Source organism: Panulirus ornatus, chromosome 11, assembly GCF_036320965.1.
Source record: "Panulirus ornatus isolate Po-2019 chromosome 11, ASM3632096v1, whole genome shotgun sequence".
Lineage (NCBI taxonomy): Eukaryota > Metazoa > Arthropoda > Malacostraca > Decapoda > Palinuridae > Panulirus > Panulirus ornatus.
In genome coordinates this window covers 57,976,099-58,001,708 of record NC_092234.1, presented here as the reverse complement: position 1 = coordinate 58,001,708, position 25,610 = coordinate 57,976,099, and the positions used below count along the sequence as shown (strand labels likewise).

Genomic DNA, 25,610 nt, shown 5'->3' with positions numbered 1-25,610 from the left:
GCGAGAGGGAGCTGTGTGATACCCTCTCTCCTGGTGTAAACTCCGTTGTGACGGAGGAATTGGGGATGCCTTCTGAGGATGAAATTAGTGAGGAAAAGCTGTGTGATACCTCCTGTGCTAGTTTCGAGTCTGTACGAGAATCAGTGGATGAGACTGAGGATTTGTCTCGAGCCCATTCAAGAGAGTCGGGAATGAAGGACGAGGTGGCGTGACAGACGGTCTCGATTTAGAAGTGTAGAGACAGGCGACGAGGTGTGGCTTCTACTACAAGCAGCCAGGTCAACCCTTGGCTGTCCGTTTTCAGGGTTTCAGGGTCCCTATACCCCCGATAGGCGCAGATGTCGGAGATTATGCCACGTCAACGTGCTTAAACCATATCTCAGTAGTGACCTCCCCCCTTTGGAACCGATGGTATCAGTCTGCATCATCCAACGTCCAGTGGTAGCCGTGTGTGACGAAGTTGACGACGTAGCTGTGAAGGCCTCAGAGACCTGGGAAGACGGAGGCGCTTTAGAACCTGCCTGGGAAGTGACGGGAAAAACGTCCCCCTTTGGAACCTACGGTATCAGTCTGCATCATCCAACGTCCAGCGGTGCTTGGGAGAGCCGTGTGTGACAAAGTTGACGACGTAGCTGTGAAGGCATCGGAGACCCAGGAAGACGGAAGCGCTTTAGCACCTGCCTGGGAAGTGACGGGTAGAAAGGTTTGCCCTCCTGTCGACGTACCCAGAGTTTTGCCAGAGGTTTGTCAGTCCCCTCCTTCCACCGACTGTAAAGGTTCAAGTATTAGCCCGTAATGAGTGCCCCCCGATCTCAGAGAGAATCGAGACGTTTTGTGGGTATAGTTGGGTATTACAGAGTGTATTAGTAACTTTTCTCGCAGTTACAACCCCCTTTCATAAATCTGTTGATATATGTTAGAAATGTTTGAAATGAGCAGTGTTAGAAAGCCTCTCTCATCAGTTAGGAACCCTACTTTTTTTAACTGTTATATTTTGCAGGCTCCAACCAGTTTAGTTGTGAATGCCAGCAGTGCTGATGCTGGTGAGGTCCTCCTGCAGGAGGATAGAGAGAAGGTTGAGCCCAAACAGATAACCCCACCATGGAGAAGGAACTTCTGTTTTTGCTATTTGTATTATAGCACCTTCTGTATGTGTCCTTCAGACAATCATTTTAGAGTGTACTGACTATCAATCCCTTTCAAAATGTTTACAAGTTATGGGATCGGAGTCAGAAATTAATCAGGTGGGCCTTGTTTCTTCAAGAGTATAATTTAGATATTCACCATATTACTGGCGCACATAATGTGTTAGCTGACTGTTTATCCCGCTCTTAAGGTAAGAAAATTCCTCTTCTAGGAATTTTCTCCTTTAAGGAGGGAGGTGTTACGAACACGTGGGTGCCCCACATGTTCGTATATGAATAGGTATGTGTGTATCTCTGTGTATAGAGTAAGCGCCTTTCCATGTTAGGGCGAGGGCCAAGGCCTTCGCTCCATTATCGGTTCGGATTTCACTCCCATAACCAAAACCATTAATTTCTGCGGCCTTCTTCATACCTTAGAGAGGGAAACCAGATGGCCACGCCGGGCCATCAATCCAGCCCCCCTCAACACTCAGACCTCCATCCAGGGCACTAGGTCAAATTGGGGGTCAACCTACGGCCCCCATACAGTGTTGTCGCTGTCAGGACAAGAGAAGGTGGGGCCTCTAGGCAGATGTGGGATGAACCTAACCTCCTCTCAGCCAGTCAGCTAGTTCACGGATGACACCTTCTCCAATCACCGACATACCAGTGGTCCTTCAGCCAAGTAGGAGTGGCACTTGGAGCCACCCTCCTCCAATCCTGTGGGCCTTATGCCCATGACCAATCAAGGGTGGCACCATAGGGTAACAAGGTGGGCCGAGGCGTGGCTAGCTGTTCTTTCCCTGCTGGTCCCTCAATTACAAGGCTCAGACGATCGTCTGGGACTCGATTCCTTCACCTGACCCGGGCCCAGCAAAGGTAATGTGAGCTTTCCCTGTCTCGAACCCTGTAGCCACCGCTGCCCCCAGTTTGTAAGATGTTTACTATGTCACGTTAGGTAGCTAAGTGTAACGATGTTGTTTAGTGTCACGTCATGTCTAAGTGTAATGTTATCGAACAAATTGTTATAGACGAAAGAGACCTCCTGGCTTGAAATCTTATCTGGATTGTTAACTTATGTTCAATGTTAATTTCATGTTCAGTGTTTACATAATGTTAAATGCCTGATTTATGTGTTTATCTTTGTACACCTGCATTCTTTCATTATAAGTAGATTTAATGTAATGCTGGTCTTTAATTCAATCCCATAACTTTCTGATCGTGTTATCCCGTTGTGAAATGTAACGAATCTAGCGTCCTTGTGGAGACGAGGACTAGTAGATTACATGTAAAAAATATATGTTACTGGCGACCTTTTTCAAATATATTATATTTGAATTCGTAACACCTCCCTCTTCTCTTTCACTAATAATCTTACTTCTTCATCCCACCACTCACAACCCTTTTCTAATCTGCCCACCTCCCACCTTTCACATGCCACAGCCATCTTTTGCCATCACTGCCTCAATAAATGCTTCCCATTCCTCCTCCACTTCCCTTACATCATTTGCTCTCACCTTTTTCCATTCTGCACTCAATCTCTCCTGGTAATTCTTCACACTTAAACGCTGTTTCCTGAATCATCGAGGTAGCACTATGAAAATGGCGAAGAAAGGCCCATCACTCATATACACATATCTTTATATTATAAATAATCACTGTTTTCCACATCAGCGAGGTAGCGCCAAGAAACGGACAAAGAATGGCCCATCCACTCATATGCACATAAACAACCATACAAGCGCATATACATACATATTGGAAAGGATCACATTTTAGCGTGTAATTAAGTATATTCCTACGAGTCCACAGGGAAATGAAACATGATAAGTTCCCAAGTGCACTTTCGTGTAATAATCACATCATCAGGGGAGATACAAGAAACATCATTGAATCTTCTATTATAAAATACACAAAGAATTATAAGCTTAGTATTAGTGAAAGTCTATACAAATTGGATAGCTTTACTGTTGATAAAATTTGCAAACGATTCCCCTTCTGGTCCACACAATAAGTATATGATACACTCATTGTCTATCTTGGACAGTCACTTGTTTAACAAATGGATAAAATTTGCAAACAATTCCCCTTCTGGTCCATGCAATAAGTATATGATACACTCATTGTCTATCTTGGACAGTCACTTGTTTACCAAATGGTGTCCTGGCTACGTCTCTTTGTTGTATATCAACTGACTTATATTTCTTTCTTTTATCTCCCCTGATGATGTGATCATTACATGAAAGTGCATTTGGGAACTTATCATGTTTCATTTCCCTGTGAACTCATAGGAATACATACATATCAACATATACATACATATACAAACACATACACAGACATTACATATATAAACACGTACATATTCATACTTGCTTGCCTTTATCCATTCATGTCGCTACCCCACCCCACAGGAAGCAGCATCATTACCCCCTGCTTCTGCAAGGTAGCACCAGGAAAACAGACAAAAAAGCCAAATTTGTTCACACTGCCTCTAGCTGTCATGTGTAATGCACCAAAACCACAGCTCCCTATCCACATCCCTGCCCCACAAAACTTTCCATAGTTTACCCCAGACGCCATACATGCCCTGGTTTGGTCCACTGACAGCATGTCAACCCCAGTATACCACATCGTTCCAGTTCACTCTATTCCTTGTATGCCTTTCACCCTCCTGTATGTTCAGGTTCCGATCACTAAAAAATCTTTTTCACTCCATCCTCCTACCTTCAATATGGTCTCCCACTTATTGTTCCCTCCACTTCTAACAAATATACCTTCTTTGTCAATCTTTCCTCACTCATTCTCTCTGATGTCCAAACCATTTCAACACAGCTTCTTCTGCTCTCTCAACCACATTTCTTATTTCCACACATCTCTCTTACCCTTACATTAATCACTTGATCAAACCACCTCTCACAACATATTGTCCTCAAACTTATCATTTCCAACAAATCCACCCTCTGCCATACAATCCTGTCTACAGCCCATGCCTCACAACCATACAACATTGTTGGAACTACTATTCCTTCAAACATACCCATTTCTGTTCTCAGTGCAAACATTCTCTCCTTCCACACATTCTTCATCACTCCCAGAACCTTCGCCCCCTCCCCTACCCTATGACTCACTTCCACTTCCATGGTTCCATTTGCTGCCAAGTCCACTCCAGATACCTAAAACACTTCACTTCCTCCAATTTTTCACCATTCAAACTTACATCCCAATTAACTTGTCCCCCAACCCAACTGAACCTAATAACCTTTCTCTTATTCACAAATACTCTTAATTTTCTCCTTTCACACACTTTTCCAAACTCAGTCACCAACTTCTGCAGTTTCTCACTTGAATCAGCCACCAGCACTGTATCTTCAGCAAATAACAACTGACTCATTTCCATAGCCTCTCATCCACAACAAACTGCATAGTTGCCCCTCTCTCCAAAACTCTTGTATCTACCTCCCTAACCACCCCATCCATAAATAAATTAAACAACCACAGGGACATCACACACCCCTGCCACAAACGACTTTCACTGGTAGCCAATCACTCTCCTCTCTTCCTACTCATACAAATGCCTTACATCCTTGGTACAACCTATTCACTGCTTCGAGCAACTTACTTCCCACACCATATACTCTTAAGACCTTTCACAAAGCATCTCTATCAACCCTATCATATGCCTTTTCCAGATCCATAAATGCTACATACAAATCCATCTGTTTTCTAAGTATTTCTCACATACATTCTTCAAAGCAAAAACCTGATTCACACATCCTCTACCACTTCTGAAACCACACTGCTCTTCCCAATCTGATGCTCTGCACATGCCTTCACTCTCTCAATCAACACCCACCCATATAATTTCCCAGGAATACTTAACAAACTTATGCATCTGTAGTTTGAACACTCGCCTTTATCCCCTTTGCCTTTGTACAATGGCATTATGCGTGCATTCTGCCAATCCTCACACACTTCACCACGAACTATCATATACTGAATATCCTTACCAAGCAATCAACCATGAACCATCCATACATTGAATATCCTTACCAATCAACAACACAGTCATCCCCTTTTCTAATAAACTCCCCTACAATACAATCCAAACCCACCGCCATGCCAGATCTCATCTTCTGCAAAGCTTTCACTACCTCATCTCTCTTAACCAAACCATTCTCCCTAACCCTCTCCCTTCACACACCACCCTGACCAAAACACTCTATATCTGCTACTCTATCATCAAACACATTCAACAAACCTTCAAAATACTCACTTCATCTTCTCATGATATCATTACTCGTTATTACTTCCCCACTTGCCCCCTTTACTGATGTTCACATTTGTTCTCTTAAGTACATTATTTACTTCCTTCCAAAACACCTTTTTTTCTTTTTCTTTTAAACTATCCGCCATTTCCCGCATTAGCGAGGTAGCGTTAAGAACAGAGGACTGGGCCTTTGTGGAATATCCTCACCTGGCCCCCCTCTGTTCCTTCTTTTGGAAAATTAAAAAAAAGAAGTTTAATGATACTCTCTCGCCCCAACTCTCATGTGCCCTCTTTTTCAACCCTTGCACCTTTCTCTTGACCTCCTACTGCTTTATTTTATACTTCTCCCAGTCATTTGCACTACTTTCCCTTTCACTAACATCTTTACTTCATCCCACCACTCACTACCCTTTCTAATCTGCCCATCTCCCACCTTTCTCATGCCACATGCATCTTTTGTACAAGCCATCACTGCTTCCCTAAACACATCCCATTCCTCACCCACTCCTCTCACATTATTTGCTCTCATCTCTTGCTATTCTACACTCAATCTCTCCTGGTACTTCCTCACACAAGCCTCCTTTCCAAGCTCACTTACTCTCACCACTCTCTTCTCCCCAACATTCTCTCTTCTTTTTTGAAAATCTCTACAAATCTTCACCTTCGCCTCCACAAGATAGTGATCAGACATCCCTCCAGCTGCCCCTCTCAGCACACAAAAATGCAAAAGTCTCTCTTTTACATGCCAATCAATTAACACATAATCCAATAATCCCCTTTGACCATCCCCTCTATTCACATATGTATACCTATGTATATTTTTCTCTTTATACCAGGCATTTCCAATCACCAGTCTTTTTTCAGCACACAAATCCAAAAGCTCTTCACCATTTCCACTTACAACACTGAACACCCCAAGTACACTAATTATACCCTCAACTGCCACATTACTCACCTTTGCATTTAAATCATCCATCATTAAAACCTAGTCTCATGCATGAAAGCTGCTGACACACTCACTCAGCTGCTCCCAAAAGACTTGCCTCTCTTTCATCTCATGACCAGGTGGATAGGCACTGATAATCACCCATCTCTCTCCATCCTCTATATATAAGGATGCAGTGAAAAAGGTTTGGAGCAACCGGGCTTTGAACATACAGAAGGGTGAGAAGATGCAAAGGATAGAATAAACTGTAATGATGTAGTATACTGCAGTCGACATGCTCTCAATGGAATGAACCAAGGGATGTGAAGCACCTAAGGTAACCCATGGAAAGGTTTACCCCATTCAAAAGTCATGTGCAATGCACCAAAACCACAGCCTCCTATACATAACCAGGCCCTTAAAGACTTTTTCAAGGTTTCCCCAGCCATTTCAAATGCACTGGTTCAGTCCATTCACAGTACATCGCCCCCTGTATATGACATAGTTTCAATTCACTCCATCCGATGCATGCATTTCACCCTTCTGAATGTTCAGGCCTCAGTTGCTCGAAATCTTTTTCACTCCATCTCCAATTTGGTCTCTTCCTTTTCCTTGTCCCCTCTACTTTTGACACATATAATCTCCTTAACCTCTCCTCACTCATTCTCTCCACATGTCTAAAACATTACAGCATATCCTCTTCAGTTGTTTCCCCCACACTCTTCTTATTACCAAACAAGGATCCTTTTCAAATCATTCCATTTCAAACAAGTGACAACGTTGTTGCACAGCAAACTATACAACTACATTTTCTGAAGTAGTATTAGGGCTGTGGTAGAATACATATTCAAGTTCCACTACCTTTCAACAGTGAAATTCAATAGAATCAAGCTACTGTCCCTGTTCGGGCAGAATCCATTTAAACAAACAACTGTCTATATTTTTTCTTGCCCAGGCAACAAATGCAGGGGCCAATTCAACACAATAATGGACAATACCTGAGCTAGTAGGCACTCCAACATAAAGTTTGTGTTTCTTTAGAGGTCAGACCATGAATAAGAAAGCAAGAGCTAGAACAAACACGTGAAGAGAGATATACAGGATTATATCACACATAAGGAAAAGATATTGACTTTAAGAAAAAATAAATTTCTACCATGTAGCTGAGTTTTAATGAGAAAAGCTAAAACCAGCAATCCTGACTTTATCTCTGATGCAACACAAACTATAAGGACGACAACTCAGAACTGTGCTATACAGCTTACACTGTTGGGACGTATTCTTTAGGGAAGGAGTCTGTGGTATAGGAGATGAGCATACACGTCTTGCCAACAGTCCCATCACCCACTACCACACACTTAATGGGACGGCCAGATGACATCTTCCCTTTTCTCTTTCACACCTGCCAGAGAGGAAAAAATAAAATATACAACCCTATATATACAGTTTTCATTATTTCATGCAGAAATATATTACAATTTTTTCTTTAAATTATGACCACCTTTCCCAAGATTATCATTATCATTTTCATTAATCCCAAGTCTTAGAAGGAGCTGATAAAAGAGGGAAGGATTTCCAGCCTCCTGCTTCCACCTATCACACAACTACAAAATGCAGATGGATGGGTAACAATATTTCTCCCCTATCCTTAGGGATAAGTACTACTACTACTATTAGGTCCCTTGTCAACCGTTGGGGTTACATTCCTGGAAAATCCAGTGGTCAGCAAACCATGGCGGGCAATGGACAAGCCTTATGGTAAATAAGGGCTTTGGAGAATACCCCTTGAGAGATATCTTAGGTCCAATCATGAGTAATTCAAAATTAAAAATCAGCATTTCAGACCACAGAAACAACATATCTATTCTACAAAAATATAAAGAAAAAAACTGCTCAGACAAGAAACAAATAAATCTATATGGAACAATGGCACTACAACTGGCCATATGCAATGTGCATGGACTCTGTATTCCTAGAAAGCAGGCACCTAACTGTCCTGCAAAAAAGGCAGCATCTTTATGTTTCACTTTGATTAGCACCTTGAATAATAACACTAGTTTTTCTTTCCTTGTTTTAAAGGTTCACAAGATCCTGCCTGCCATCCTTCTGCATGAGGCAACCATTGTTTTGTTGAGTTTACTGATGCTTAGGTCACCAGATATTATTACTCCAAGGTCATTCACATTATTCAAATAGTTTATTATAGTGTCTGTGTTTGTCCCATATTCTGTGTTGTTTTTGATTTCTTTATTTTCTCCACACCAGAGGAAGTGAAACTTATCTCCATTAAAAAGCATGTTGTTCTTGGTTGCTCAGTTAAAGACTTCATTTATGTCTTAGTAGCCTTCCGGCATTTTCACCCTTGCCTTCACAAGGTAATGATCAGACATCCCACCAACTGGCCCTCTCAGTACATCCACATCCAAAAGTCTCTCTTTTACACACCTTTCAGTTAAGAGGAAATCCAGTAATGCTCACTGACCATCTTTCCTACCCATTTACATATACTTGTGTATGTCCCTCTATTTAAACCAGGTATTCCCATTCACCAGTCATTACTCAGCACAACCCCAGAAGCTGTTCATTTCCATTTACTCTACTGAATACTCCATACTCCACAAATTATACCCTCAAATGCCAAATCACTCATCTTCACAATGAAATCACCCATCACTAATACCCAGACTCACTGAAACTGCTGACACACTTACTTAGCTGCTTACAAAACACTTGCCTCTCATGGCCAGGCATAAGAACTAATAATCACCCATCTCTTGCCATCCACTTTCATTTCTACTCACATCAGAGCTTGATTCTCTACACTCTCTCATGCACTCCCACGACTCCTGCTTCAGCAAAAGTGCTATCCCTTTCCTTGCTTTTGTCCTCTAATGAACCCCACTACTCCAAAGATATTACCAAACCATTCTTTCCCTTTACCCTTGAGCTTTGTTTTACTAATGGTAAAAAAATACAGGATTTTTTCCAAAACATTTTACCCATCTCCTTTTTTCTCATCATAGTTATGGCTAAACAGATTTAGACACCCCAGCCCAAGCCTTCAAGGAAGATGAGTACTCCCTGCCTAGCCTTTTCTGGTCTATCGGTTAGAATCTGAAATACATGATGGGGAAGGTATCTAACCCTTGCTCCCTATCCCCTATGACACACAGAATATGGAGGTAGAATTCTTTCTCCCCTAACCTATGGATTTATCACTATACATGTATCATGTTTCTTTCTTAAAAAATACCTTTTTCATTCCATCACTTTGGTTTTCAAGACATAAATCAGTTTGGTAGACCAATCTGGCAAGAACACAAGGGCAAAAATATTCTATTCTTTTGCTAGAAAACTTTTTATTATCTTATATCAACCTTTGTTCTACCAGCTCATTTGAATACATCTTAAGCAAGTTGGATGGTATACAGTGAGTCACAGATACAATTTGGCTAATTTTAAGCACTGATCACCCTACTTTCTCATGTTTGTAAGCTATCTTACTATTATGTTCCCACCATTTTATTTAATCATTATACTTCATCGCTGTTTCCCACATCAGCAAGGTAGCACCAAAGATCTTCCCATGATATACCCAAGATGTTTCACATGCCCTGGTTCAGTCCAATGACAGCATGTCGGCCCCGGTATACCACAGTTCCAATTCACTCTATTCCTTGCACACCTCTCACTCTCCTGTATGTTCAGGTCCCAATTGCTCAAAATCCTGCATCCTTCCACGTCCAATGTGGTTTCCCACTTCTCCTTGCTCCCTCCACCTGTGACACATATCTCCTCTCTGTCAATCTTTCCTCACTCATTCTCTCCATAAGTCCAAACCATCACTGCTTCCCTAAATACATCCCATTCCTCGCCCACTCCCCTCACATCTGTTGCTCTCACCTTTTGCTATTCTACATTCAACCTCTCCTGGTACTTCCTCACACAAGTCTCCTTTCCAAGCTCACTTACTCTCACTACTCTCTTCTCCCTAACATTCTCTCTTCTTTTTTGAAAACCTCTAAAAATCTTCATCTTCACCTCCACAAGACAATGATCAGACAGCTCTCCAGCTGCCCCTCTCAACAGATTAACACCAAAGTCTCTCTTTTACATACCTATCAATTAGCACATAACCCAATAATCCCCCGTGACCATCTCTCCTACTCACATACGTACGTATACTTATGTATATCTCTCTTTATAAACCAGGTATTCCCAATCACCAGTCTTTTTTTGAGCACATTAATCCACAAGCTCTTCACAATTTCCATTTACAACACTGAATACCCCATGTACACTAATCATACCCTCAACTGCCACATTACTCACTTCACATTTAAATTACCCATCACAAAAAAGTGGTCTCATGCCTAAAAGCTGTTGACACACTCACTCAGCTGTTCCCAAAACACTTGCCTCTCATGATCTTTCTTCTCATGACCAGGTACAAAAGCACCCATCTCTCTTCATCCACTTTGAATTTTATCCACATCAATCTAGAATTTACTTTCTGATATTCTATCATATTCTCCCACAACTCCTGCTTCAGAAGTAGTGCTACTCATTCCTTAGCTCTAGTCCTCTCACCAACCTGACTTTACTCCCACGACTTTCCAAAACCTCTCTTCCTCTTTACCCTTAAGCTTCGTTTCACTCAGAGCCACAACATCCAGGTTTCTTTCCTCAAGTATATTACCTATCTCTCCTTTCTTCCATCTTGGTTGCATCCACACACATTCAGACACCCCAATTAGAGTCTTCAAGGAGGATGAGCACTCCCCGCTTGACTCCTTCTGTTTCCCCTTTTAGAAATTGAAATACAAGGAGGGGAGGGTTTCCAGCCAGCCTGCCCCCACTTAGTTGCCTTCTATGACATGCTGGGAATATGCGGGGAAGTATTTTTTCTCCCTTATCCCACTATAAGTGGAAGTGAGTCACACGGTGGGGGAGGGGACGAAAGTTCTGGGAGCATTGAAAAATGTGTGGAAGGTGAGAACATTATCATGGAAAACAAAAATGGGTATGTTTGAAGGAATAGTGGTTCCAACAAAGTTACATGGCATGGTTGTGAGGCGTGGGCTATAGATAGAGTTGTGCGCAGGAGGGTGGATGTGTTGGAAATGAGATGTTTGAGGACAATATGTGGTGTGAGGTGGTTTGATCGAGTAAGTAATGAAAGGGGTAAGAGAGATGTGTGGTAATAAAAAGGGTGTGGTTGAGACAGCAGAAAAGGGTGTTTTGAAATGGTCTGGTCACATGGAGAGAATGGGTAAGGAAAGATTGACCAAGAGGATATATGTATCAGAGGTGGAGGGAACAAGGAGAAGTGGGAGACCAAACTGGAGGTGGAAGGGTGGAGTGAAAAAGATTTTGAGTGATTGGGGCCTGGACATGCAGGAGGGTGAAAGGCGTGCAAGGAATAGAGTGAATTGGAACGAAGTGGTATACCGGGGTCAACGTGCTGTCAATGGATTGAACCAGGGCATGTGAAGCGTCTGGGGTAAACCATGGAAAGTTCTCTGGGGCCTGGATGTGGAAAGGGAGCTGTGGTTTCGGTGCATTATTACATGACAGCTGAGACTGAGTGTGAACGAATGGGGCCTTTGTTGTCTTTTCCTAGCGCTACCTCGCACACATGAGGGGGGAGGAGGTTGTTATTCCATGTGTGGCAAGGTGGCGATGCGAATAAATAAAGGCAGGCCGTATGAATTATGTACTTGTGTATATATGTATATGTCTGTGTGTGTATATATATGTATACATTGAGATGTACAGGTATGTATATTTCCGTGTGTGGAAGTGTATGTATATACATGTGTATGTGGGAGGGTTGGGCCATTCTTTCGTCTGTTTCCTTGCGCTACCTCGCTAATGTGGGAGACAGCGACAAAGCAAAACAAATAAAAATAAATAGTGTATATATATATATATATATATATATATATATATATATATATATACTGGAGGGATGTCTGATCATTATCTTGTGGAGGCTAAGGTGAAGATTTGTATGGGTTTTCAGAAAAGAAGAGTGAATGTTGGGGTGAAGAGGGTGGTGAGAGTAAGTGAGCTTGGGAAGAAGACTTGTGTGAGGAAGTACCAGGAGAGACTGAGCACAGAATGGAAAAAGGTGAGAACAATGGAAGTAAGGGGAGTGGGGGAGGAATGGGATGTACTTAGGGAATCAATGATGGATTGTGCAAAAGATGCTTGTGGCATGAGAAGAGTGGGAGGTGGGTTGATTAGAAAGGGTAGTGAGTGGTGGGATGAAAAAGTAAGATTATTAGTGAAAGAGAAGAGAGAGGCATTTGGACAATTTTTGCAGGGAAAAAATGCAATTGAGTGGGAGATGTATAAAAGATACAGGAGGTCAAGAGAAAGGTGCAAGAGGTGAAAAAGAGGGCAAATGAGAGTTGAGGTGAGAGAGTATCATTAAATTTTAGGGAGAATAAAAAGATGTTCTGGAAGGAGGTACATAAAGTGCGTAAGATAAGGGAGCAAATGGGAACTTCAGTGAAGGGCGCAAATGGGGAGGTGAAAACAAGTAGTGGTGATATGAGAAGGAGATGGAGTGAGTATTTTGAAGGTTTGTTGAATGTGTTTGATGATAGAGTGGGAGATATAGGGTGTTTTGGTTGAGGTGGTGTGCAAAGTAAGAGGGTTAGGGAAAATGATTTGGTAAACAGAGAAGAAGTATTAAAAGCTTTGCGGAAGATGAAAGCCGGCAAGGCAGCAGGTTTGGATGGTATTGCAGTGGAATTTATTAAAAAAGGGGGTGACTGTATTGTTGACTGGTTGGTAAGGTTATTTAATGTATGTATGACTCATGGTGAGGTGCCTGAGGATTGGCGGAATGCGTGCATAGTGCCATTGTACAAAGGCAAAGGGGATAAGAGTGAGTGCTCAAATTAGAGAGGTATAAGTTTGTTGAGCATTCCTGGTAAATTATATGGGAGCGTATTGATTGAGAGGGTGATGGCATGTACAGAGCATCAGATTGGGGAAGAGCAGTGTGGCTTCAGAAGTGGTAGAGGATGTGTGGATCAGGTGTTTGCTTTGAAGAATGTATGTGAGAAATACTTAGAAAAGCAAATGGATTTGTATGTAGCATTTATGGATTTGGAGAAGGCATATGATAGAATTGATAAAGATGCTCTGTGGAAGGTATTAAGAATATATGGTGTGGGAGGCAAGTTGTTAGAAGCAGTGAAAAGTTTTTATCGAGGATGTAAGGCATGTGTACGTGTAGGAAGAGAGGAAAGTGATTGGTTCTCAGTGAATGTAGGTTTGCGGCAGGGGTGTGTGATGTCTCCATGGTTGTTTAATTTGTTTATGGATGGGGTTGTTAGGGAGGTAAATGCAAGAGTTTTGGAAAGAGGGGCAAGTATGAAGTCTGTTGTGGATGAGAGAGCTTGGGAAGTGAGTCAGTTGTTGTTCGCTGATGATACAGCGCTGGTGGCTGATTCATGTGAGAAACTGTAGAAGCTGGTGACTGAGTTTGGTAAAGTGTGTGAAAGAAGAAAGTTAAGAGTAAATGTGAATAAGAGCAAGGTTATTAGGTACAGTAGGGTTGAGGGTCAAGTCAATTGGGAGGTAAGTTTGAATGGAGAAAAACTGAAGGAAGTAAAGTGTTTTAGATATCTGGGAGTGGATCTGGCAGCGGATGGAACCATGGAAGCGGAAGTGAATCATAGGGTGGGGGAGGGGGCGAAAATCCTGGTAGCCTTGAAGAATGTGTGGAAGTCGAGAACATTATCTCGGAAAGCAAAAATGGGTATGTCTGAAGGAATAGTGGTTCCAACAATGTTGTATGGTTGCGAGGCGTGGGCTATGGATAGAGTTGTGCGCAGGAGGATGGATGTGCTGGAAATGAGATGTCTGAGGACAATGTGTGGTGTGAGGTGGTTTGATCGAGTAAGTAATGTAAGGGTAAGAGAGATGTGTGGAAATAAAAAGAGCATGGTTGAGAGAGCAGAAGAGGGTGTTTTGAAATGGTTTGGGCACATGGAGAGAATGAGTGAGGAAAGATTGACCAAGAGGATATATGTGTCGGAGGTGGAGGGAACGAGGAGAAGTGGGAGACCAAATTGGAGGTGGAAAGATGGCGTGAAAAAGATTTTGAGTGATCGGGGCCTGAACATGCAGGAGGGTGAAAGGTGGGCAAGGAATAGAGTGAATTGGATCGATGTGGTATACCGGGGTTGACGTGCTGTCAGTGGATTGAATCAGGGCATGTGAAGCGTCTGGGGTAAACCATGGAAAGTTCTGTGGGGCCTGGATGTGGAAAGGGAGCTGTGGTTTCGGGCATTATTGTATGACAGCTAGAGACTGAGTGTGAACGAATGGCGCCTTTGTTGTCTTTTCCTAGCGCTACCTCGCACACATGAGGGGGGAGGGGAATGGTATTCCATGTGGCGCGAGGTGGCGATAGGAATGAATAAAGGCAGACAGTGTGAATTGTGTGCATGGGTATATATGTATGTGTCTGTGTGTGTATATATATGTGTACATTGAGATGTATAGGTATGTATATTTGTGTGTGTGGACGTGTATGTATATACATGTGTATGGGGGTGGGTTGGGCCATTTCTTTCATCTGTTTCCTTGCGCTACCTCGCAAACGCGGGAGACAGCGACAAAGCAAAATAAAAAAAAAAATATATATATGTATGGGGAGAAAGAATACTTCCCACGAATTCCTCACGTATCGCAGAAGGCGACTAAAGGGGACAGGAGCGGGAGCCTGGAAACCCTCCCCTCCTTGTATTTTAACTTTCTAAAAGGGGAAACAGAAGAAGGAGTCACGCGGGGAGTTCTCATCCTCCTCGAAGGCTCAGATTAGGGTGTCTAAATGTGTGTGGATGTAACCAAGATGAGAAAAAAGGAGAGATAGGTAATATGTTTGAGAAAAGGAACCTGGATGTTTTGGCTCTGAGTGAAACGAAGCTCAAGGGTAAAGGGGAAGAGTGGTTTGGGAATGTCTTGGGAGTAAAGTCAGGGGTTAGTGAGAGGACAAGAGCAAGAGAAGGAGTAGCACTACTCCTGAAACAGGAGTGGTGGGAGTATGTGATATAGAGTGTAAGAAAGTAAACTCTCGATTAATATGGGTAAATCTGAAAGTGGATGGAGAGAGATGGGTGATTATTGGTGCACATGCACCTAGGCATGAGAAGAAATATCATGAGAAGCAAATGTTTAGGGAGCAGCTGAGTGAGTGCGTTAGTAGTTTTGATGCATGAGACCAGGTTATAGTGATGGGTGATTTGAATGCAAAGGTAAGTAATGTGGCAGTTGAGGGAATAACTGGTATACATGGGGTGTTCAGTGTTGTAAATGGAAATGGTGAAGATCTTGTAGATTTATGTGCTGAAAAAGGACTGCTGATTGGGAATACCTGGTTTAAAAAGCGAGATATACATAAGTATACGTATGTAAGTAGGAGAGATGGCCAGAGAGCGTTATTGCATTACGTGTTAATTGATAGGTGCGCAAAAGAGAGACTTTTGGATGTTAATGTGCTGAGAGGTGCAACTGATCATTACCTTGTGGAGGCGAAGGTCAAGATTTGTAAAGGTTTTCAGAAAAGAAGAGAGAATGTTGGAGTGAAGAGAGTGGTGAGAGTAAGTGAGCTTGCGAAGGAGACTTGTGTGAGGAAGTACCAGGAGAGACTGAGAACAGAATGGAAAAAGGTGAGAACAAAGGAGGTAAGGGGAAAAAAAATTTTTTTAAAAAAAAAAAAAAAAAAAAAAAAAAAAGGGGGGGGGGGGGGGGGGGGGGGGGGGGGGGGGGGGGGGGGGGGGGGGGGGGGGGGGGGGGGGGGTTTTTTTTTTGGGGGGGGGGGGGGGGGGGGGGGGGGGGGGGGGGGGGGGGGGGGGGGGGGGGGGGGGGGGGGGGGGGGGGGGGGGGTTTTTTTTTTTTTTTTTTTAAAAAAAAAGGGGAAAAAAAGGGCCCGGAGGAAAATTTTCCCCCCCCCCCTTTTTTAAAAAAAAAAAAGGGGGAAAAGGGGGAAAAAGGGGGGGGGTTTTTTTTTTTCCCGGGGGGGGAAGGGGTTTTGGGGGGGGGGGAAAAAAAAAAAAGGGGGGTTCCCCCGGGGGGGGGGAAAAAAATTTTAACAAGGAAAAAAGGGGGGGGGGAAAAAAAGGGAAAAAATTTTTTTTGGGGGCGGGGGTTTTTTGGGGGGGGGTTGGGGCCCCCCTTTTTTTTTTTTTAAAGGGGGGGGGGGAAAAAAAAAAAATTTGGGGAAAAAATTTTAAAAAAAAAAGGGGGGAAAAAAAAAAAGGGGGGGGGGGTTTTCCAAGAAATTGGGATTAGTTTTGAAGGGGGAAAAAAACGGAGGAAGTAATTTTTGTTCCCCCTTATCCCACATAAATGGAAGGGAAAGTAAAAGGGGGGGGGGGGGGCAAAATTTTTGGGGACCCTTAAAAAAATGTGGGGAAAAGGTGAGAACTTTAAATTCGGAAAAACAAAAATGGGTATGTTTAAAGGGAAATAGTGGTTCCAAAAAAGTTTATGGTTGGAGGCCGTGGGTTATGGATGGGAAGTTGTGCGCAGGGGGTTTTGGATGTGGGGGGAAATGAGAGGGTTTGAGGACAATTGTGGTGTGAGGGGGTTTTGATCGATAAGTAAAAAAAAAGGGTAAGAGAGATGTTTTGGAAATAAAAAGGGGTGGTTGAGAGAGCAAAAAAGGGTTTTTGAAATGGTTTGGTCAAATGGAGAGGGGGGAAAAGGAAAGATTCCCAAAGAGGATATATGTGCGGAGGTGGAGGGAACAAGGAAAGGGGAGACCAAAGGGAAAGGTGGGGGGGTGGAGGAAAAAGATTTTGGTGTTTGGGGGCCGGGAACATGCAGGAGGGTAAAGGGGGGCCCAAGGAATAGAGTAAATTTGGGAAACAAAGTGGTATCCCGGGTTTAACGTGCTGTCAATGGGTTGAACCAGGGCATGTGAAGCGTCTGGGGTTAAAACCCTGGAAAGTTCTCTGGGGCCTGGATGTGGAAAGGGAGCTGTGGTTTCCCGGGGCATTATTACATAAAAGCTGAGACTGAGTGTGAACGAAAAGGGGGCCCTTTTTTGTCTTTTTTTCCCAGCGCTACCCGGCACCCCAAAGAGGGGGGAGGAGGGTTTTTATTCCATGTGTTGGGAAGGGGGCGATGCGAATAAATAAAGGGCAGGCCGTATGAAAATTTTGTACTTGGTATATAAAGTATATGTCTTGTGTGTATAAATATGTATACATTGAGATGTACAGGTATGTATATTTCCGTGTGTGGAAAAATGTATGTATATACTGTGTATTGGGGGGTTGGGCCCCTTCGGAGGGAATGTCTGATCATTATCTTGTGGAGGCTAAGGTGAAGATTTGTATGGGTTTTCAGAAAAGAAGAGTGAATGTTGGGGTGAAGAGGGTGGTGAGAGTAAGTGACTTGGAAGGAGACTTGTGTGAGGAAGTACCAGGAGAGACTGAGACAGAATGGAAAAAGGTGAGAACAATGGAGGTAAGGGGAGTGGGGGAGGAATGGGATGTACTTAGGGAATCATGATGGATTGTGCAAAAGATGCTTGTGGCATGAGAAGAGTGGGAGGTGGGTTGATTAGAAAGGGTAGTGAGTGGTGGGATGAAGAAGTAAGATTATTAGTGAAAGAGAAGAGAGAGGCATTTGGACGATTTTTGCAGGGAAAAAATGCAATTGAGTGGGAGATGTATAAAAAGAACAGGAGGTCAAGAGAAAGGTGCAAGAGGTGAAAAAGAGGGCAATGAGAGTTGGGTGAGAGAGTAATCATTAAATTTTAGGGAGAATAAAAAGATGTTCTGGAAGGAGGTACATAAAGTGCGTAAGATAAGGGAGCAAATGGGAACTTCAGTGAAGGGCGCAAATGGGGAGGTGATAACAAGTAGTGGTGATGTGAGAAGGAGATGGAGTGAGTATTTTGAAGGTTTGTTGAATGTGTTTGATGATAGAGTGGGAGATATAGGGTGTTTTGGTTGAGGTGGTGTGCAAAGTAAGAGGGTTAGGGAAAATGATTTGGTAAACAGAGAAGAAGTATAAAAGCTTTGCGGAAGATGAAAGCCGGCAAGGCAGCAGGTTTGGATGGTATTGCAGTGGAATTTATTAAAAAAGGGGGTGACTGTATTGTTGACTGGTTGGTAAGGTTATTTAATGTATGTATGACTCATGGTGAGGTGCCTGAGGATTGGCGGAATGCGTGCATAGTGCCATTGTACAAAGGCAAAGGGGATAAGAGTGAGTGCTCAAATTACAGAGGTATAAGTTTGTTGAGCATTCCTGGTAAATTATATGGGAGCGTATTGATTGAGAGGGTGATGGCATGTACAGAGCATCAGATTGGGGAAGAGCAGTGTGGTTTCAGAAGTGGTAGAGGATGTGTGGATCAGGTGTTTGCTTTGAAGAATGTATGTGAGAAATACTTAGAAAAGCAAATGGATTTGTATGTAGCATTTATGGATCTGGAGAAGGCATATGATAGAATTGATAAAGATGCTCTGTGGAAGGTATTAAGAATATATGGTGTGGGAGGCAAGTTGTTAGAAGCAGTGAAAAGTTTTTATCGAGGATGTAAGGCATGTGTACGTGTAGGAAGAGAGGAAAGTGATTGGTTCTCAGTGAATGTAGGTTTGCGGCAGGGGTGTGTGATGTCTCCATGGTTGTTTAATTTGTTTATGGATGGGGTTGTTAGGGAGGTAAATGCAAGAGTTTTGGAAAGAGGGGCAAGTATGAAGTCTGTTGTGGATGAGAGAGCTTGGGAAGTGAGTCAGTTGTTGTTCGCTGATGATACAGCGCTGGTGGCTGATTCATGTGAGAAACTGAGAAGCTGGTGACTGAGTTTGGTAAAGTGTGTGAAAGAAGAAAGTTAAGAGTAAATGTGAATAAGAGCAAGGTTATTAGGTACAGTAGGGTTGAGGGTCAAGTCAATTGGGAGGTAAGTTTGAATGGAGAAAAACTGAGGAAGTGAAGTGTTTTAGATATCTGGGAGTGGATCTGGCAGCGGATGGAACCATGGAAGCGGAAGTGAATCATAGGGTGGGGGAGGGGGCGAAAATCCTGGGAGCCTTGAAGAATGTGTGGAAGTCGAGAACATTATCTCGGAAAGCAAAAATGGGTATGTTTGAAGGAATAGTGGTTCCAACAATGTTGTATGGTTGCGAGGCGTGGGCTATGGATAGAGTTGTGCGCAGGAGGATGGATGTGCTGGAAATGAGATGTTTGAGGACAATGTGTGGTGTGAGGTGGTTTGATCGAGTAAGTAATGTAAGGGTAAGAGAGATGTGTGGAAATAAAAAGAGCATGGTTGAGAGAGCAGAAGAGGGTGTTTTGAAATGGTTTGGGCACATGGAGAGAATGAGTGAGGAAAGATTGACCAAGAGGATATATGTGTCGGAGGTGGAGGAACGAGGAGAAGTGGGAGACCAAATTGGAGGTGGAAAGATGGGTGAAAAAGATTTTGTGTGATCGGGGCCTGAACATGCAGGAGGGTGAAAGGAGGCAAGGAATAGAGTGAATTGGAGCGATGTGGTATACCGGGGTTGACGTGCTGTCAGTGGATTGAATCAGGGCATGTGAAGCGTCTGGGGTAAACCATGGAAAGCTGTGTCAGTATGTAATATTGGTTTGGGCATTATTGTATACAGTAGATGGTGTGGAGGGGCCTTTGTTGTCTTTTCCTGCGCTACCTCGCACACATGAGGGGAGGAAGTTCAGTCGACGAGGTGCATAGAATGAATAAAGGAGACAGTGTAATTGTTGCATGTATATATGTATGTTCATTTGTGTATATATATGTGTACATTAATGTATAGGTATATATTTGTGTGTGTGGAGTTATGTATATAAGTGTATGGGGTGGTTGATTTTTATCTGTTTCCTTGCCTATCCAAACCGGGCAGGAAAGTATATGGGGAGAAAGAATACTTCCCACGAATTCCTCACGTATGCTAGAAGGCGACTAAAGGGGACAGGAGCGGGGCCTGAAACCCTCCCCTCCTTGTATTTTAACTTTCTAAAAGGGGAAACAGAAGAAGGAGTCACGCGGGGAGTCTCATCCTCCTCGAAGGCTCAGATTAGGGTGTCTAAATGTGTGTGGATGTAACCAAGATGAGAAAAAAGGAGAGATAGGTAATATGTTTGAGGAAAGGAACCTGGATGTTTTGGCTCTGAGTGAAACGAAGCTCAAGGGTAAAGGGGAAGAGTGGTTTGGGAATGTCTTGGGAGTAAAGTCAGGGGTTAGTGAGAGGACAAGAGCAAGAGAAGGAGTAAGCACTACTCCTGAAACAGGAGTGGTGGGAGTATGTGATATAGAGTGTAAGAAAGTAAACTCTCGATTAATATGGGTAAATCTGAAAGTGGATGGAGAGAGATGGGTGATTATTGGTGCACATGCACCTAGGCATGAGAAGAAATATCATGAGAAGCAAATGTTTAGGGAGCAGCTGAGTGAGTGCGTTAGTAGTTTTGATGCATGAGACCAGGTTATAGTGATGGGTGATTTGAATGCAAAGGTAAGTAATGTGGCAGTTGAGGGAATAACTGGTATACATGGGGTGTTCAGTGTTGTAAATGGAAATGGTGAAGATCTTGTAGATTTATGTGCTGAAAAAGGACTGCTGATTGGGAATACCTGGTTTAAAAAGCGAGATATACATAAGTATACGTATGTAAGTAGGAGAGATGGCCAGAGAGCGTTATTGCATTACGTGTTAATTGATAGGTGCGCAAAAGAGAGACTTTTGGATGTTAATGTGCTGAGAGGTGCAACTGATCATTACCTTGTGGAGGCGAAGGTCAAGATTTGTAAAGGTTTTCAGAAAAGAAGAGAGAATGTTGGAGTGAAGAGAGTGGTGAGAGTAAGTGAGCTTGCGAAGGAGACTTGTGTGAGGAAGTACCAGGAGAGACTGAGAACAGAATGGAAAAAGGTGAGAACAAAGGAGGTAAGGGGAGTGGGGGAGGAATGGGATGTATTTAGGGAAGCAGTGATGGCTTGCACAAAAGATGCTTGTGGCATGAGAAACGTGGGAGGTAGGCATATTAGGAAGGGTAGTGAGTGGTGGGATGAAGAAGTAAGATTATTAGTGAAAGAGAAGAGAGAGGCATTTGGACGATTTTTGCAGGGGAATAATGCAAATGACTGGGAGATGTATAAAAGAAAGAGGCAGAAGGTCAAGAGAAAGGTACAAGAGGTGAAAAAGAGGGCAATTGAGAGTTGGGGTGAGATAGTATCATTAATTTTAGGGAGAATAAAAAGATGCTTTGGAAGGAGGTTAGTAAAGTGCGTAAGACAAGGGCTTCAATGGGAACTTCAGTGAAGGGGGTTAATGGGGAGGTGATAACAAGTAGTGGTGATGTACGAAGGAGATGGAGTGAGTAGTTTGAAGGTTTGTTGAATGTGTTTGATGATACAGTGGCAGATATAGAGCGTTTTGGTCGAGGTGGTGTGCAAAGTGAGAGGGTTAGGGAGAATGATTTAGTAAACAGAGAAGAGGTGGTAAAAGCTTTGCAGAAGATGAAAGCCAGCAAGGCAGCAGGTTTGGATGATATTGCAGTGGAATTTATCAAAAAAGGGGGTTACTGTATTGTTGACTGGTTGGTAAGGTTATCTAATGTATGTATGACTCATGGTGAGGTGCCTGAGGATTAGCAGAATGCTTGCATAATGCCGTTGTACAAAGGCAAAGAGGATAAAAGTGAGTGCTCAAATTACAGAGGTATAAGTTTGTTGAGTATTCCTGGGAAACTATAGGGGAGGGTATTGATTGAGAGGGTGAAGGCATGTACATAGCATCAGATTGGGGAAGAGCACTGTGGTTTCAGAAGTGGTAGAGGATGTGTGGATCAGGTGTTTGCTATGAAAAATGTATGTGAGACATACTTAGAAAAGCAAATGGATTTGTATGTAGCATTTATGGATCTGGAGAAGGCATATGATAGAGTTGATAGAGATGCTCTGTGGAAGGTATTAAGAATATATGGTGTGGGAGGCAAGTTGTTAGAAGCAGTGAAAAGTTTTTATCGACGATGTAAGGCTTGTGTACATGATGGAAGAGAGGAAAGTGATTGGTTCTCAGTGAATGTTGGTTTGCGGCAGGGTGTGTGATGTCTCCATGGTTGTTTAATTTGCTTATGGATGGGGTTGTTAGGGAGATGAATGCAAGAGTTTTGCAAAGAGGGGCAAGTATGCAGTCTGTTGTGGATGAGAGAGCTTGGGAAGTGAGTCAGTTGTTGTTCGCTGATGATACAGCACTGGTGGCTGATTCAGGTGAGAAACTGCAGAAGCTGGTGACTGAGTTTGGTAAAGCGTGTAAAAGAAGAAAGTTGAGAGTACATGTGAATAACAGCAAGTTTCTTAGGTACAGTAGGGTTGAGGGACAAGTCAGTTGGGAGGTAAGTTTGAATGGAAAAAAACTGGAGGAAGTGAAGTGTTTTAGATATCTGGGAGTGGATTTGGCAGCGGATGGAACCATGGAAGCAGAAGTGAATCATAGGGTGGGGGAGGGGGCGAAAATTCGGGAGCATTGATAAATGCGTGGAAGTTGAGAACGTTATCTTGGAAAGCAAAAATGGGTATGTTTGAAGGAATAGTGGTTCAAACAATGTTATATGGTTGCAAGGCTTGGGCTAGAGATAGAATTGTGCGGAGGAGGGTGGATGTGCTGGAAATGAGATGTTTGAGGAAAATATGTGGTGTGAGGTGGTTTGATTAAGTAATGAAAGGGTAAGAGAGATGTGTGGTAATAAAAAGAGTGTGGTTGAGACAGCAAAAGAGGGTGTTTTGAAATGGTTTAGTCACATGGAGAGAATAAGTTAAAAAGATTGACAAAGAGGATATATGTGTCAGAGGTGGAGAGAACAAGGAGAAGTGGGAGACCAAACTGGGGGTGGAAAGATAGAGTGAAAAAGATTTTGAGTGATCGGGGCCTGAACATGCAGGAGGGTGAAAGGTGTGCAAGGAATAGAGTGAATTGGAACAATGTGGTATACCGGGGGGTCGATGTGCTGTCAATGGACTGAACCAGGGCATGTGAAGCGTCTGGGGTAAACCATGGAACGTTTCGTGGGGCCTGGATGTGGAAAGGGAGCTGTGGTTTCGGTGCATTATACATGACAGCTAGAGACTGAGTGTGAATGAATTTGGCCTTTGTTGTCTTTTCCTAATGCTACCTCGTGCACATGAAGGGGGAGGGGGTTTTTATTTCATGTGTGGTGGAGTGGCAACGGGAATGAATAAGGGCAGAGAGTATGAATTATATACATGTGTATATATGTATATGTCTATGTGTGTATATATATGTAAACGTTGAGATGTATAGATATGTATATGTGCTGTGTGTGGACGTTTATGTATATTCATGTGTATGTGGGTGGGTTGGGCCATTCTTTCGTGTGTTTCCTTGCACTACCTCGCTAACGCTGGAACAGCGACAAAGTATAATATAATAAATTATATATATATATGTGAATGTTGGTTTGCGGCAGGGGTGTGTGATGTCTCCATGGTTGTTTAATTTGTTTATGGATGGGGTTGTTAGGGAGATGAATGCAAGAGTTTTGCAAAGAGGGGCAAGTATGAAGTCTGTTGGGGATGAGAGAGCTTGGGAAGTGAGTCAGTTGTTGTTCGCTGATGATACAGCGCTGGTGGCTGATTCATGTGAGAAACTGCAGAAGCTGGTGACTGAGTTTGGTAAAGTGTGTGAAAGAAGAAAGTTAAGAGTAAATGTGAATAAGAGCAAGGTTAATTATTAGGTACAGTAGGGTTGAGGGTCAATTCAATTGGGAGGTGAGTTTGAATGGAGAAAAACTGGAGGAAGAAGTGTTTTAGATATCTGGGAGTGGATCTGGCAGCAGATGGAACCATGGAAGCGGAAGTGGATCATAGGGTGGGGGAGGGGGCGAAAATTCTGGGAGCCTTGAAGAATGTGTGGAAGTCGAGAACATTATCTCGGAAAGCAAAAATGGGTATGTTTGAAGGAATAGTGGTTCCAACAATGTTGTATGGTTGCGAGGCGTGGACTATGGATAGAGTTGTGCGCAGGAGGATGGATGTGCTGGAAATGAGATGTTTGAGGACAATGTGTGGTGTGAGGTGGTTTGATCGAGTAAGTAACGTAAGGGTAAGAGAGATGTGTGGAAATAAAAAGAGCGTGGTTGAGAGAGCAGAAGAGGGTGTTTTGAAATGGTTTGGTCACATGGAGAGAATGAGTGAGGAAAGATTGACCAAGAGGATATATGTGTCGGAGGTGGAGGGAACGAGGAGAAGAGGGAGAACAAATTGGAGGTGGAAAGATGGAGTGAAAAAGATTTTGTGTGATCGGGGCCTGAACATGCAGGAGGGTGAAAGGAGGGCAAAGAATAGAGTGAATTGGAGCGATGTGGTATACCGGGGTTGACGTGCTGTCAGTGGATTGAATCAAGGCATGTGTATGGGGGTGGGTTGTGCCATTTCTTTCGTCTGTTTCCTTGCGCTACCTCGTAAACGTGGGAGACAGCGGCAAAAAAAAAAAAAAAAGTGTGTGGAAGAAGAAAGTTAAGAGTAAATGTGAATAAGAGCAAGGTTATTAGGTACAGTAGGGGTGAGGGTCAAGTCAATTGGGAGGTGAGTTTGAATGGAGAAAAACTGGAGGAAGTGAAGTGTTTTAGATATCTGGGAGTGGATCTGGCAGCGGATGGAACCATGGAAGTGGAAGTGGATCATAGGGTGGGGGAGGGGGCGAAAATTTTGGGAGCCTTGAAAAATGTGTGGAAGTGGAGAACATTATCTCGGAAAGCAAAAATGGGTATGTTTGAAGGAATAGTGGTTCCAACAATGTTGTATGGTTGCGAGGCGTGGGCTATGGATAGAGATGTGCGCAGGAGGATGGATTTGCTGGAAATGAGATGTTTGAGGACAATGTGTGGTGTGAGGTGGTTTGATCGAGTAAGTAACGTAAGGGTAAGAGAGATGTGTGGAAATAAAAAGAGCGTGGTTGAGAGAGCAGAAGAGGGTGTTTTGAAATGGTTTGGGCACATGGAGAGAATAAGTGAGGAAAGATTGACCAAGAGGATATATGTGTCGGAGGTGGAGGGAACGATGAGAAGAGGGAGACCAAACTGGAGGTGGAAAGATGGAGTGAAAAAGATTTTGTGTGATCGGGGCCTGAACATGCAGGAGGGTGAAAGGAGGGCAAGGAATAGAGTGAATTGGAGCTATGTGGTATACAGGGGTTGACGTGCTGTCAGTGGATTGAATCAAGGCATGTGAAGCGTCTGGGGTAAACCATGGAAAGCTGTGTAGGTATGTATA

At 43.2% G+C, this 25,610-nt stretch overlaps 1 protein-coding gene across 2 annotated transcripts in view; it reads right to left on the bottom strand.

Moving 5' to 3' along the window:
- Mtl (Rac family small GTPase Mtl) overlaps positions 1-25,610 on the bottom strand; it is a 74,726-nt gene that overhangs the window by 40,680 nt on the left and 8,436 nt on the right. For both annotated transcript variants that reach the window (XM_071667134.1, XM_071667135.1), the window contains exon 2: positions 7,585-7,721. In XM_071667134.1, coding sequence (XP_071523235.1) covers positions 7,585-7,700 — 116 coding nt within the window. In that variant the 5' untranslated portion in view covers positions 7,701-7,721. The remainder of the gene's footprint in view (positions 1-7,584; positions 7,722-25,610) is intronic.